This window comes from Branchiostoma floridae, chromosome 6 (genome assembly GCF_000003815.2).
Source record: "Branchiostoma floridae strain S238N-H82 chromosome 6, Bfl_VNyyK, whole genome shotgun sequence".
NCBI lineage: Eukaryota > Metazoa > Chordata > Leptocardii > Amphioxiformes > Branchiostomatidae > Branchiostoma > Branchiostoma floridae.
The window spans coordinates 18006383-18021083 of record NC_049984.1 but is presented as its reverse complement, the minus strand read 5'-3'; the positions used below and the strand labels follow the sequence as shown (position 1 = coordinate 18021083).

Genomic DNA, 14701 nt, shown 5'->3' with positions numbered 1-14701 from the left:
TGGCGTATACAATGCTCTCAATAAAGGTATTAGCCACCTAGGGGCGGTGTTTCAAAAACACCAGCTAGCGGTTGCGCCTAAACAGAGTCCATATGCTCAAGAATATCTCCAGAAGGAATCATCCGACAATTTTGCGGTTTTCACCTTTCTATTCCTTGCTAAGCGACCTTTCCAACCATACCAAGTGTGCCAGGCCGGAACTTGAACCCTAGGCTACAATGGCGTTATTAAGTCATCACCCTACCCGTTGCCGTGACAGGCGGTGTTTCAAAAACACCAGCTAGCGGTTGCGCCTAAACAGAGTCCATATGCTCAAGAATATCTCCAGAAGGAATCATCCGACAATTTTGCGGTTTTCACCTTTCTATTCCTTGCTAAGCGACCTTTCCAACCATACCAAGTGTGCCAGGCCGGAACTTGAACCCTAGGCTACAATGGCGTTATTAAGTCATCACCCTACCCGTTGCCGTGACAGGCGGTGTTTCAAAAACACCAGCTAGCGGTTGCGCCTAAACAGAGTCCATATGCTCAAGAATATCTCCAGAAGGAATCATCCGACAATTTTGCGGTTTTCACCTTTCTATTCCTTGCTAAGCGACCTTTCCAACCATACCAAGTGTGCCAGGCCGGAACTTGAACCCTAGGCTACAATGGCGTTATTAAGTCATCACCCTACCCGTTGCCGTGACAGGCGGTGTTTCAAAAACACCAGCTAGCGGTTGCGCCTAAACAGAGTCCATATGCTCAAGAATATCTCCAGAAGGAATCATCCGACAATTTTGCGGTTTTCACCTTTCTATTCCTTGCTAAGCGACCTTTCCAACCATACCAAGTGTGCCAGGCCGGAACTTGAACCCTAGGCTACAATGGCGTTATTAAGTCATCACCCTACCCGTTGCCGTGACAGGCGGTGTTTCAAAAACACCAGCTAGCGGTTGCGCCTAAACAGAGTCCATATGCTCAAGAATATCTCCAGAAGGAATCATCCGACAATTTTGCGGTTTTCACCTTTCTATTCCTTGCTAAGCGACCTTTCCAACCATACCAAGTGTGCCAGGCCGGAACTTGAACCCTAGGCTACAATGGCGTTATTAAGTCATCACCCTACCCGTTGCCGTGACAGGCGGTGTTTCAAAAACACCAGCTAGCGGTTGCGCCTAAACAGAGTCCATATGCTCAAGAATATCTCCAGAAGGAATCATCCGACAATTTTGCGGTTTTCACCTTTCTATTCCTTGCTAAGCGACCTTTCCAACCATACCAAGTGTGCCAGGCCGGAACTTGAACCCTAGGCTACAATGGCGTTATTAAGTCATCACCCTACCCGTTGCCGTGACAGGCGGTGTTTCAAAAACACCAGCTAGCGGTTGCGCCTAAACAGAGTCCATATGCTCAAGAATATCTCCAGAAGGAATCATCCGACAATTTTGCGGTTTTCACCTTTCTATTCCTTGCTAAGCGACCTTTCCAACCATACCAAGTGTGCCAGGCCGGAACTTGAACCCTAGGCTACAATGGCGTTATTAAGTCATCACCCTACCCGTTGCCGTGACAGGCGGTGTTTCAAAAACACCAGCTAGCGGTTGCGCCTAAACAGAGTCCATATGCTCAAGAATATCTCCAGAAGGAATCATCCGACAATTTTGCGGTTTTCACCTTTCTATTCCTTGCGAAGCGACCTTTCCAACCATACCAAGTGTGCCAGGCCGGAACTTGAACCCTAGGCTACAATCGCGTTATTAAGTCATCACCCTACCCGTTACCGTGACAGGCGGTGTTTCAAAAACACGAGCTAGCGGTTGCGCCTAAACAGAGTCCATATGCTCAAGAATATCTCCAGAAGGAATCATCCGACAATTTTGCGGTTTTCACCTTTCTATTCCTTGCTAAGCGACCTTTCCAACCATACCAAGTGTGCCAGGCCGGAACTTGAACCCTAGGCTACAATCGCGTTATTAAGTCATCACCCTACCCGTTGCCGTGACAGGCGGTGTTTCAAAAACACGAGCTAGCGGTTGCGCCCAAACAGAGTCCATATGCTCAAGAATATCTCCAGAAGGAATCATCCGACAATTTTGCGGTTTTCACCTTTCTATTCCTTGCTAAGCGACCTTTCCAACCATACCAAGTGTGCCAGGCCGGAACTTGAACCCTAGGCTACAATGGCGTTATTAAGTCATCACCCTACCCGTTGCCGTGACTGGCATCAAAATTCTTTTCCTGCGCAGGTCTGTAATGGTGACCTTTCACCGGCCTTCAAGGTAGCAGAGTACAGTTTTCGGCCTAGGGGGATTCCTATAGTTAAAGACCGCAAGGTGACTGACATCGACGCGGATAAAATCATACCAGGGTGCACATCTGAAGCACGACAAACTCATATGTTGAAGTCGAGGATATAACCTACAAACTAACTGAAAAGTAAAAAAAAGTTGTCGTTTTTTTTTAAATTCCACGCAATCTTTGAAATGGGGTCATGCGGGGACATCCGGAACTGCAGCCGACTCACCGAGGTAGGTAGCTGTAAAGGTCACGCGCATGTATACACGAAATGAACAAACATCATAAACTTACACATACCACCTGAAAGTCGACTCCTTATACTATGATATAGCAAAGCTCATCCCCCACTGTCTTTCACGTTACAGTGTTTACAGGCGCTTCCAGATTTTGGCCGCACTACTTTTTTACTCGGTCGCGGATAAATACTGTAAATGCATTTAAGTTCGCGGGGATTTAATTTCGCGGTAGTAGGAAAAGGGACTTTTTGTGGTGGATTTAAGTTCGCGGTAACACCATAGACTGCAGTCTAATACCATAATAGAAAAATGTTCGCGGTGGTTTTAAGTTCGCGCTGAAGTGGTCACCGCGAAAACCGCGAACATTAATCCACCGCGAACATTTCTGCATTTACAGTACTGTACTCTGCGGCCTTAAATCCATGTACTCTAATCCGATCAGACATGTGTTAAAACTCCTACCGGTCTTACACCACTGTTTGCAACAGATAGGCGTGTAAGGCAAGGATGCAACCTAAGTCCTACTTTTTTCAACTTTTTTATAAATGATTTTGTTAAAGATTTGGATAACCTCGACTGCGACCCACCTTCTCTACGCCACCTTCTCGTTTCCTGTCTACTTTACGCAGATGATGTTGTGCTAATTTCAGAGTCTGAACCGGCTTACAATGTGCCCTTGACAGGCTTCATCCCTTCTGTGAGAAATGGAAATGGAAACAGCAGGTGAATTTAAAGAAAACTAAAGCTGTAACCTTTAACAAATCAGGGAGACTCCTCAAGAACATCTGATTCAATTTTTCATTTGGCGTAGATAACATCGAAATCGCCAAATTCTACCCTTGCCTAGGCCTGACGTTGTCCTCGTCAGGTACTTATTCCTTAGCTAAAAAGAATCTGTCTCTCAAGGCACGCAAAGCTGTATTCGGCCTCAAACATCTTACTCTTTCAACGCTGATGCTTGATGATAATGGTTACTCCTATCTATGGAACTATGATAACTCTAGAATAGACAAAGATAGAATAGATAGAATAGCGGAAAACAATTGATACGCGTGGATGTCATCCATACAATCAAATCAACATGGCCTAACGTAAGGTAGCTAACGTGTTATTATTAACATGTGGTATTATCAATTTTAACTGCCCGTTTATCGGTATTTAACAAATTGTAACAAGTAAGCCACCCACCTCAGACATTAGTGTAGTTCTAGGCGGCCAGCAGTCCCGCAATCTTCCGTAGAATATCCCGCAAGGAATCCCCAAACTGCGAAAAATATGGCAAAACACGAACAAGGAACCAACCTCCATGACACAAACAACGTAATCCAAATTCCTTGACAAGCACCTGTAATTGACAATGTGTCTTCCTGCACGTGCAGTTTGATAATTTGACTATCAAAATGCAGCCAATCAGCGAGGAGGAGCGCTCAATGATATCTTCCTATGTAGAATACTGAAACGACACCATTGGTCACCGATTATGGCCTTTTACTCTCGATATCATCCAATTAGATAGCGCGTTTTAGAATAGCCATTAGTATCCCAAATCAAAGTTGATTGGTTAAAAAGAGTCGTGTGATTCTTTCTGATATTTTCCACATGAATCGCACCGGATTAAATCGCACGCCCAACTTGCTATCATTTATTATCATTTATGTTTATCTCTCTTGGCGAATCTGAACTACTTACTGACAACAGATAATTCGTCAGGTAGCAGAAAATATACTCAGGTAAGAGCAAGGACGTTATAGATAATTTGTCTGACTGGCCTTCATATTTTTTTACGTAAATAACGACATGACAGCGACATATCTAAATAGCGATTTCCTGATCTAGCTCTTATTACAGTGTAAAACATTGTCATTTATACTGCCACGTGTAGATGATGTTGTGGACATCTGCAATTGATTTCGACAGATAGAAATGCATATATTTACGTCAACACGACTTAATTAGATTTAGATACCAGACGTTACTGTCTAAGATTACAAGGAAATTGTTGCTATATTTTATAAGGATTGTACACAAGTTATACATGATGGGGTGTACATGTTCCCCATAAGATTTTTAAAAATCTTTACACAAAAAAAAAAAAATGCAATATAGTTCTGTACATCCCCTTTATGTATAGTAAGTTCGCGGGAAAATTCAGCTTTCCTTGGCTACGCCAACCTCTACCAGGCTCCGGCGCGGATCGGTGGTCTACGTACAATAGAAATTCGACAAATTCAGTTCAGTTCAGTTCATCCTCATATGAGGTGCCATTAACGATGTTAAATAGAGTAAAAAAAAGTACACTAGGGGAGTCGGCCGGCCAGAGGAGTTATTTGCTTACCTGATTTAAAAAAAAATCTACATTACTATTCTACATACACTCTACAAGACTTGCTTACGCGGCGGTTCAAATGTACAATTGGATATACAGCGACAATATTGTATGTTACCAGGTATAGGTCAAAGGTGAAACTGCCAAGCGGGAGTCGAGAGACCGAAGAAAAGAGAGATAGAAGCGTTTACCAACTTCGGTACTTTCATAACTCCAAAGAAAACAACAACATGGACTCAACCTCCAGTCAGGACCAACCTCTTGGATTGCAAGGTAATAGTATCTCACTGTTTGCTATTTTACGCAACGATTTTGTACGAAGGAATGTGGGTTTCTACGAATGATAGGTGGGGAGGGGGGCACATAAACAGACGTGTCGAAAATGATGAATTTGTTTATTTTGAATGAGAGAGCGCTACACCACAGCCAACATGCATAAGAAGCGATACAATATTGTTTCTCTAGACACCGTTCCGTTAGTTCCAGTATTCCGTCCTATTGTGGTACTGTATATGATAATCTGTTTACCCTTTTAATTTCAAAATACTAATTTAAGCGTTACGTTGGTGGAATCTAGAAGGCGCCATTTGGCTCAAGGTCTTATAGATTGTATTATACTGTTGTCTCACCCACGAACTTTTAAACTTACCAGCATTTAGAAACTGCAACTTGGGAATCAAGCCGTTCCAAAGAAATTATAAAAGGTTTCCAGTCAACTGCCTGAAAAAAGAAAATAAAGTAAATGAAATTGAAAAAGATCAGTTTAATCATTTATTTATTCAAAATGCAACGGTAACGTTACATTACTAGTACACAGACCTGTAGGTAGCACAAGCTGATTACATAGGTCTACAAATAACATAACAATGACAAAGACAATTTCACATAAGATGGTATATACTGTACCTAATATATATAATGAAGCTCTTCCCCTCAGTCTTGCCTCCCACAAGGTCAAGATGAAAGCTCTTGAAAAGACACACATGTTCTATACTTGAAATATTGAAATATGAAATATTGCCTGATCAATGAAATTCCCTCATTCTACAAGTCTGAATTCCAGTTTGAATTAAGTTTGAATTCCGGTTTGAATTAAGTTTGTATGAATACTTAGTTAGGCACCCCTAATGAAGTTGTTTTCATATTTAGAAGATAGCAACACTTGGATGTTGACATTTTACACATTCAACAAGATTTCTGTGTTCTGTCTCCAGGTCCGATGAATATAGCACAGGACATCCATATCTGCGGGATATGTAAACACCAGTTCACAGACATTGAGGTATTCCTCGCTCACAAACGCAGCTGTACCCCGCCGAACGTCCGCGTTTCTGTCGAGAGTTTGTTGCAGCAAGTACCGACCATCGCCACAACTCCGGTCAGCCTCACGCAAAACTTTACCATAACGAACAACCTGCCACCAGCTGGTAGTGAGACCCTTTCTACTGCAGGTAGTACAGTACCTACAATATATCTCACTACCACGAATGGGACAAATCACTCGCCGGCAAATGTGGTATCGTCAGCAAAAACCCCAGCACGGACTAAACCGGCTGTCGAGAAGAAGTTCAAATGCCAGTACGAGGGCTGTTCGTTCACGACGGCGTACAACAAGGACTTGGATCGGCACGTGAGGTCACACACAGGTTGTAAACCCTTTTCGTGTAGCGTCTGTCAGAAGGCTTTCAATCGCAGGGACAAGTTAAAACAGCACCTGAGGGTACATAGCGGGGAGAAGCCATATGCCTGTTCACGGTGCAGCTACGCTGCAGCAGATAGCAGCAGCCTTAAGAAGCACGTAAGAACTCACACAAACGAGCGACCGTTCAAGTGCCAAATCTGTCCGTACGCGAGTCGGAATTCAAGCCAGCTGATCGTTCATTTGCGTTCGCACACAGGAGACTGCCCCTTCCACTGCCAGTTGTGCGAGGCTAAGTTTAAGATAAAATCTGACCTCAAGCGACACATGAGGACACACACGGGGGATAAACCGTATAAATGTGACCTTTGTGACTACCGCTGCGCCATGAAAGGCAATCTGAAGGTTCACGTACGGAACAACCACGGTCCGTGCACGCTCTCCTGTCCGCAATGTCCGCAGACATTCCAGAACAAAGCCCAGCTTCGTGCGCACTTAAAGACACACCAAGAGGTAAGGACGGAAACATCCTCCCTTTCCGTCTCCGAGAAAACGACCTCCAAAGAGCACCAGAGGGAAAGACTCTTCAAATGCCAGTATTGTAGCTTTGAGTCAAGACATGCTGCAAATGTGAGAAATCATACTAAGAAGCACCACGGGGACACAGCAAGACATAGTCAGAACAAGGGGCAGGGGAAAAACAGCACAGAGTCTAACAATGTCAAACAGGTGAAGACAAGACAAGGAAGTGCCAACCTCTTAAGATGGGGGAGTAAGAAGCCGTTCTCTTGCAGCATCTGTAAGGAGTCGTTTGTGAGAGAAGACTCCTTGAGGAGCCACATGAACCAGCACAAGGAGGTGCAGGACACACTACAGACCACAGCTCTGGCTGTGTTAAAGCTACAGGAGGTACCATCGCAAGGCAGGGGTGGGCAGGGTAGGGGAGAAGAGGAGGAGTCTAGGGAGACTGAGGAAGGCTCTGAAAACACACAGCCCTGCTCTAAAGGTATGGGGATAGGTCGAGTGATATCAACTCTTATGCAGCACAGCCCAAGCTGATTTTATGCAACACTGACAAATCTAACTTTTTTTATGTTGCTTTGTCTGATTATACTGTGCATACAGTGACATTGCACAATTTACTGAGAATTCAAGTACTGATACTGGTCATATCTAACTACTGCCAAAATAATCATGATTGTAGGCATTAACTAAAGGGAAGACCAGAAAACTTTGAAAGGCAGTATGTGAACTGCACTGTACATCACTTTATTATGTATAAAAATCCCTCTATACACATAAAACAGAAAAGATTCGAGCATGAGTGCATTTCTATCGAGATTTTTATCACCATCACCACCACTACTGCTACTACTACTACTACTTCATTTGAAGACTACATTATGAAAAGATATGGCCCAGTGTACAATGTGTGGAAGCAAAATGATCTTTGTTAGCTTGTCATATTTTCAATGGTTGAAAATGTTTCTCCTCCCTCAGATTCCAGAGGTTTGTCCTTTGTCACCACATCAGGCAGCAGCCGCATGTCCGTCCCTGAGAACGAGCCAGCTGTGACAGTCCAGCCAGCGAACACTGTCACCATCCTCACACCTGATGGAGCAACAGAGATTGTATATCCAGTCATGACTACCTACATGGAGCAAGGTACCATTATTATTAATATTACAAAAGGGTTGTTAACTGGTACTCAGTATCAGTACACAAACTATAAACATTTTTTTAAATACAGGTCCAAAATACTGGAACATCACTGTACCAGTACTGTACCTGAAAAGATAAATTTTTATTTGTTTTTGTACTAGAAATTTGCTATTCCTACCAAAATGATGAAAATTCAAGACTACAAAGAGATGAAAAAGAGCATTGAAATGAACAAGACCTTTGAAATTTGATTTGCAATTCTTATTATGTAAAGTACAAGCTGCATAAGACCAGACAGGTTTGATCCACACCAGGATGGACTCCTTAACTTGTATATGTAAGTATGATGGGTTATTACATATGCTCGAGGTGTGACTCTTCAAATATTGCATCTTTACATACCATCCAAGAAGACGTAGGTATTTTTCTTGAGTCAAGTGATGATTGCGGGTAAGGCAGGGGGTTATGGGTAATCAGACTGAAATGATTTTGAGACCTGAAGATCGTTGTCAGTGTCAAACTGTGCACTAATATAAAGACACTGACAACGCATCTAATGTTGATATGTTGTTGCCACCCATCCAAGTACAATGTAATGATACTTTTATTTCTGTTTGTGAAACAGATACCCCACTGATAACCCTGGACAAGAGAACAATAGGCATCAGTAATGAGCATCTCCCTCCCAGGATAGAGAGCTCCCAGCTGCTCTCAGCACCTCTAACCGGACCTGGCATGGAGAACACCTATCAACTCATACAGGTGGAGACTGTACCTGTCACTAAGGCGGATGAGAACGTACCACGAACCAGCCACTCCACCCTGCCTCACAGCAGCAGCTCAGGACAGACTACAGTGGAGAGACTACAGCTATCTGCCTCTTCTTCTGATGCTGACTATGTTCAGACAAGTACAAGACCGCTGGTCACGAGGACTACAGGTTTTGTGCCACCTCCCCATGGCCAGTCCTTTGTCACCACCCCCAGCACGTCAGAGAGTTCTGTTTTACAACAACAGGAGATTGTAACAAGTAGACAGATGAGTGAGGTCAACAACCTGATATTACGACCCTCTGACATCAACAGGTCCATCTCTACAACTAGTGTGCATGATCAGGGGGTGCCAAATGTCATGACGATTGGTCAGCAGTTCTCGGAGTCTATCGGTGGTCATCCACGGAATGGCGGTCACTCCGTGATGTACACGCCCGCCTTGAGCTCCGTGATCACGGCGCCAGTTTTTACACACGTTCCCAACTTCCAGTCACACATTGGTACAGAGCACTCGAGAACAACAAGGTTTGTGGAACCCAGTCAGACAAGACCGCCACACACAGACTTGGACATCTTTCACTCGGGGCTTGTCTCAGCACAGCTGCACCCTGAAAACTCTGCCACACACTTTACAAACATCACACTCTCGCAGGAGTACCTGCCACAGATCATTCCTGCACAGTCCGTACCGCTACACAACACCACAGACTGCAGCCCCCCCACCTCACGGGGAGCCTCCATCTTGAACTTGTCCATCATGCGGGAGGGGGGCTTCCAGGAAGACACCGTGGCTGGCCAGGACCAGTCGAGCCACCTGCAGAGGATGGGACACGCAGGTGGAGACGTGCACCCACAAGCTGAGGTCAACACCGACAGGCTGCAGGGACAGACAAACAACAACAACTTTGTCGTGATCACATCACAAGCAAGGCAAGGGAGCCACACACTTGGATAACATGGTGAGCATTTTCTTGTTTGGTCATTGGTCATTGAGTAGCAGGAGACAAGGCATGCAGGGTTGGACAAGTTTTCTAAAATTCACTTGTCCTACTAAGCGAGCACATAAAAAATTTACTTGCCCGAACCAATTTTTCACTTGCCCAAAATTCAAATGTCACTTTTATATGCATTTTCACTTCTAGTAAAGGAATTCCTACTATTGCCTCTATTTTTTTATGTTGATCATTGCTGAATGTCATGACTGTAAAAAGTAAGAAGTTCATGACTTGTACATCAAAATCTCACTCAATGGAAAAATCTTACTTGCCCAGGACAATAGGGATAGTGGACTTGTCCAACCCTGACATAAACCTATCATGGCCAAGCACATCGGGCCAGCTGTACTTCTTGATAAGTGTGTTGGCTTCTTTAATGTGCAAGGAATTGATGCCTAAGGCTCATCAAGTTCGACCAATACACCAGAAGGCTGTACTGTTAACATCCTCTGCGAAGGACGATCTGATCACTGTTGCAACTGTTTCGTGTTTGCTACCAACTGTTTGGGAATCAACTTTAGTTGGGTACTTTTTGTTGAAAGGTTGATCTTGTTCAAAGCACACCTGCAAAAATATGTGTTTTAGAAAATTCAGGCAAAAGTCTATTGTCTGAAATGATCCAAGACAACACATGTATCTGCTTGTAGGAAACACAAGCAGGCAGCTAGAGACTTCAGTCAAGCAGGCTTTTCCATGCAGTATTAACAATGATCACTAGAGGGCGTTGTTGTCACTTGTTCCCTAAGCACTGACAAAGACTCAGTTTCTAGAATGCTTTTCCACATCTCAGTTGATTTGATCTACAGAAAAACTACTATGAAATTAAGCTTACCACCATTCTTTGCAACTTTGTGGTATTTGCTAAGTTGTAGAAGGAAAAAAAAGTTTTATGATGCTAGTTTTGTATACATTATGGTATCATACAAGTGAACTTTTCAATTCATTCCATCAAATCCTTTCATGGACAGTGTAGAAAGCTATAGTGCTTTAGTATCATTTCAACAAGACCCTTTTACAGACATGTTTCATTTCTGTCTTTCTAATTTCAAGTCAAGAAACAGGTGGTTCGATGTAGCATATACCTAGAACAGAGAATTGAGAAATTCTAAACAATTGACATCAGTTATGATAATAATATTGGGTGTATTTTGCAGCCAGTAGGTACCCAAAGTGTGGGTAATGAGGCTGTTTAACGTGGTCGAGGCACCTCCTCGAGCACGGGACCCCCGTTTTACGTCCGTCACGGAAGACGATTTCGTGGAAAGCTTTGTGAGGCTACAGCAATCCGAACGTCCTTGGTTGGCGGACTCCCGTCCAAGAACTGTCCGGACTGCGCGTTGCTTAACTTCCGAGATCGAGGGATGGGTTGTACCAACGCGCCACGCTATTTAAAGGACACTTGCCTAGTCCCCATATTCAGCATGCTCAAAATTGCATTTATAAAGTATTTGAATTGATTGGTAGTAAGAAAGTTCAGCAGAAATTCCTCCTGCTCTATGTTTTGACATGCAGTTAGGCAAGGCTACCACTATGTATGACATCAGGAGTTAGGCAGAAATAGTTTTCATACTCTTGAGGTGTGGTCTAGAAATGAAGAGGGGTATGGTACAACTATGTGGCCATGTAGCAGAAAGTTCAAATGTTACTGTCATAAGTACTGTAACTTTTGAAATTTCGACCGTGTTTTGGAGTTTGTGCTCACTACACTGCAAACGTACAGTCAATGTATGGATGTTGTGTCTATTCCATGATGTTACCGCCTGGTTTTTCAAATACAAACTCAAAGATACTGCACCTCTTTATTTTCACTGTGTTACAAATTGTAAGTCCTTTGAAAAAGGGGTATAGTCAACTGGTATACTGTCTAACATATTATGTACAGTTTAATGTCCCAAGCCTGCAAACTGTTACCATGATCTTCAACGTCTGTGCACATATGCCTTTAGAAGTATATCGTTTAATTTTATACTTTGCAAAAATTGGTTGAAATATGCTACAATACTCATCGCTACTTGACCAAGACCAGATTAACAAACAGCACAAGGTGTGCACGGGTCGTATTTGTACCAAGTATTGTACCTTCAGAGCTCATGCCCCGCCGGATTACACCGGATGACTTGAACCATACTTACAGCAGTAAAAAGAATCACCTTGTTACGGCCCTACATAATTTTTACACTCTAACCTTGGAGTCGTTGGAGGACCACCTCATCTTTAATACAGCCGTCCGTACGTGGGGCTCATTTCCATGGAACGACCGAGCCTCCCAACCCATCGTTTATTCCTGACACAATCATCGGCAGGCTCATATGAACTATTTTCAGAAAACAAGTGCCCATTACCTGGTACATTACCCATCATACATGCCATCAAGTTGATGGAGGTGCTCTGAGGGCAGGAAGACTTTCACCTACTTGTACATGTACAAGGGGATGGTCCTGCATTGTTGTTAGTAGTCATTATTACCTCCATGAAAAGGGAGGTATTGTTTTGGGTGTGTATGTCTGTGTGTGTCTGTGTGTCCCTTTATTTTTTTTAAATCCTTATCTTATTTCCACTTTATTACACACTGTAACTGGATGCGGGTAACAGGACACCTTTTTTAACCATAGTCCAACTTTTAAAAGTTGTGTTTATGTTTCATCATAGTTGATATATGTTATATATGTCTAAAAGAGGACTCCAGGAAGATTAGTAGGCATTTTACTAAATGTAGATTCTTAATAAACAAATAAACAATCCTAGCTGTTTTCTAATGTTTTGGATGGAAATACTACAGTTGGATGACAATATAATGAAATTTGGCCAACCATGTTGATTTGGGAAATGGCTGCTTTCCTACTGAAATTTGATTGGATTTCTAAATGAAATATTACAACAAGGTGCTGTGAACGCCACTGATTCTCATCATTCTTAAACATTTCTGATTCAACATCTTAGATGAGACTAGAAACAAGTTTTGGTAGATCTATTCTTTAAGTAAGTACAACTCGTGTAAAGTCTCTTCAAGTTTTGGCATACTGTGTCTTCGTTCTTGAAATGCCATTTCCTGATTTGAAAAAAAAAAGTAAAAGATGATATGTACATACATGTACCATTGAGGATATAAGAAACATAAATCAACCCCCAAAGTCCCCATATTGTGGCACCTGAACAGTTGAAGGCTGCGTGTTAACATTTTTCTTCATACAGTTACAGTTTGTCCATTTATCATTGCATTAAAAGTTGAACATTCATCGTTTGGAAGGTGATGGATTTCCTTTATCTTTATTTGTCACTGTGAAATATAACGTGACCCAGAAAACGTAGGTCCTGTTGGTTTTTCAGATATTTGGGACAGATATGGTCTCCCATATATCCAGTGGTCAGAACACTTTCCCGGTCAGGAATTATGCTGATGGTATCGGGATGCTGCAATGCTGCGTACTTCTGAATCCTGATACCGTTTTGTGTTAAGCATTCTCCGAATACACACACGGCCAGTCTCCTGTGTGAAATGCGTTCATGTTTTCTGTTTGGGTGAAGAATAATAAGGGAAGAGATAATCGTGTCCGTGGGGACAGTTTTATCAGGAGTGGTCAATTGTAGGCCAGGTTGTTTTGCCCGGGGAGCCTTATCGGACGCAACCTCGGACTACAGGTCATCAATAACACTCATATCTGTATTATGAAAAATTAAGTGTTCTCCGGGAGGATTAAGTCTGGCCGTGCGGGGAGACACCGGTCATATATATCAGTGTTTATTATGCATTCTATGGTATTTGATGTTACCAGTGGTGTAGCTTTGATGTGCAGACTGCAAATGGATGGCGAGGCCCAAGAATTTCTGTTTCGGGTAGAGATTTTATTTTGGTATGAGTTAGGCATAGACAATGTCGAAGGTTTCGCCAACTTCAGGTCTTGTGCTTGTTGCTGAGCACCACAATGCTTGTTAATATGAAAAATTTTATGTATGATTTAACAGTCATAGAATATTCATAAAAATTATATTAAACAGCCAGTGCTGAAAATTGATTCTGAAAGTTGAGCTACATGTTATACCATGATTTGGTATAACTGGTATTTTTAGTTTTACCTTCACCAAGAAGGTATATATTTTCGGTAGTGTTTGCATGTATGTTTGTAGAAATCACCACAACTTGAGAAGGCTTGGATGGAAATACATTGATGTTCAGTATGTGGGTAAATGTTGATGAGACATGGAAACAATCAAATTTTGGGCCCCAAGTGACTTGATACGGTACTGCAACAGAACTTCCTTTTTTGGTATGTCAAGTTCTGGACATGCTATGGTTGTGATATTGGTGTGGTAGATAGCTCTTGGGACCTAGAGTAAGCGGTGTAGGTTTGGTCCTCCTTGTGGCTTTTTCTGGAAATGCAGGGGCCGGTTTATTGTCAAACTTTGAAAAGGAATAACTCGCTTCATATAGTAAAATGCCATTTATGCAAATCAGAGCCTACTTTGCTTGCTAATTTGCATACTTGTTCATGAGAAATTGTCTAAACCTGAACATCATTGAACATCAATTATGCAAATGAGTTCCTCATTTGCATAAATTGGCAGAAAATGCTAGTATAGCTTTTATTTCTTAAGGTCGAGGGTGTATGTCTATTATTTTTGTGAAGGAGATGATCAACTAATATGATTTATGCAAATGAGAACCTTGCATACTTACTGACAAACATACATTTGTACATAAAACACCAGTTGTAAAGGTTGAAATCATTTGGCAAAGGTATGGGGTCGTGGAACTCTAGTTTTGTTTCTGTAACAGGTACAGATGTTACTGT

At 42.5% G+C, this 14701-nt stretch overlaps 1 protein-coding gene across 1 annotated transcript in view; it reads left to right on the top strand.

Annotated features, from left to right (window-relative positions):
• The first annotated feature begins 4121 nt into the window (after positions 1-4121).
• The window catches only part of LOC118417485 (RE1-silencing transcription factor-like), a 50801-nt gene continuing 40221 nt past the window's right edge, over positions 4122-14701 (top strand). Inside the window, exons 1-5 of the mRNA XM_035823061.1 lie at positions 4122-4246; positions 4964-5115; positions 6057-7487; positions 7982-8146; positions 8769-9875. Of these exons, the coding sequence (XP_035678954.1) occupies positions 5073-5115; positions 6057-7487; positions 7982-8146; positions 8769-9871 (2742 nt within the window). The 5' untranslated portion in view covers positions 4122-4246; positions 4964-5072 and the 3' untranslated portion in view covers positions 9872-9875. The remainder of the gene's footprint in view (positions 4247-4963; positions 5116-6056; positions 7488-7981; positions 8147-8768; positions 9876-14701) is intronic.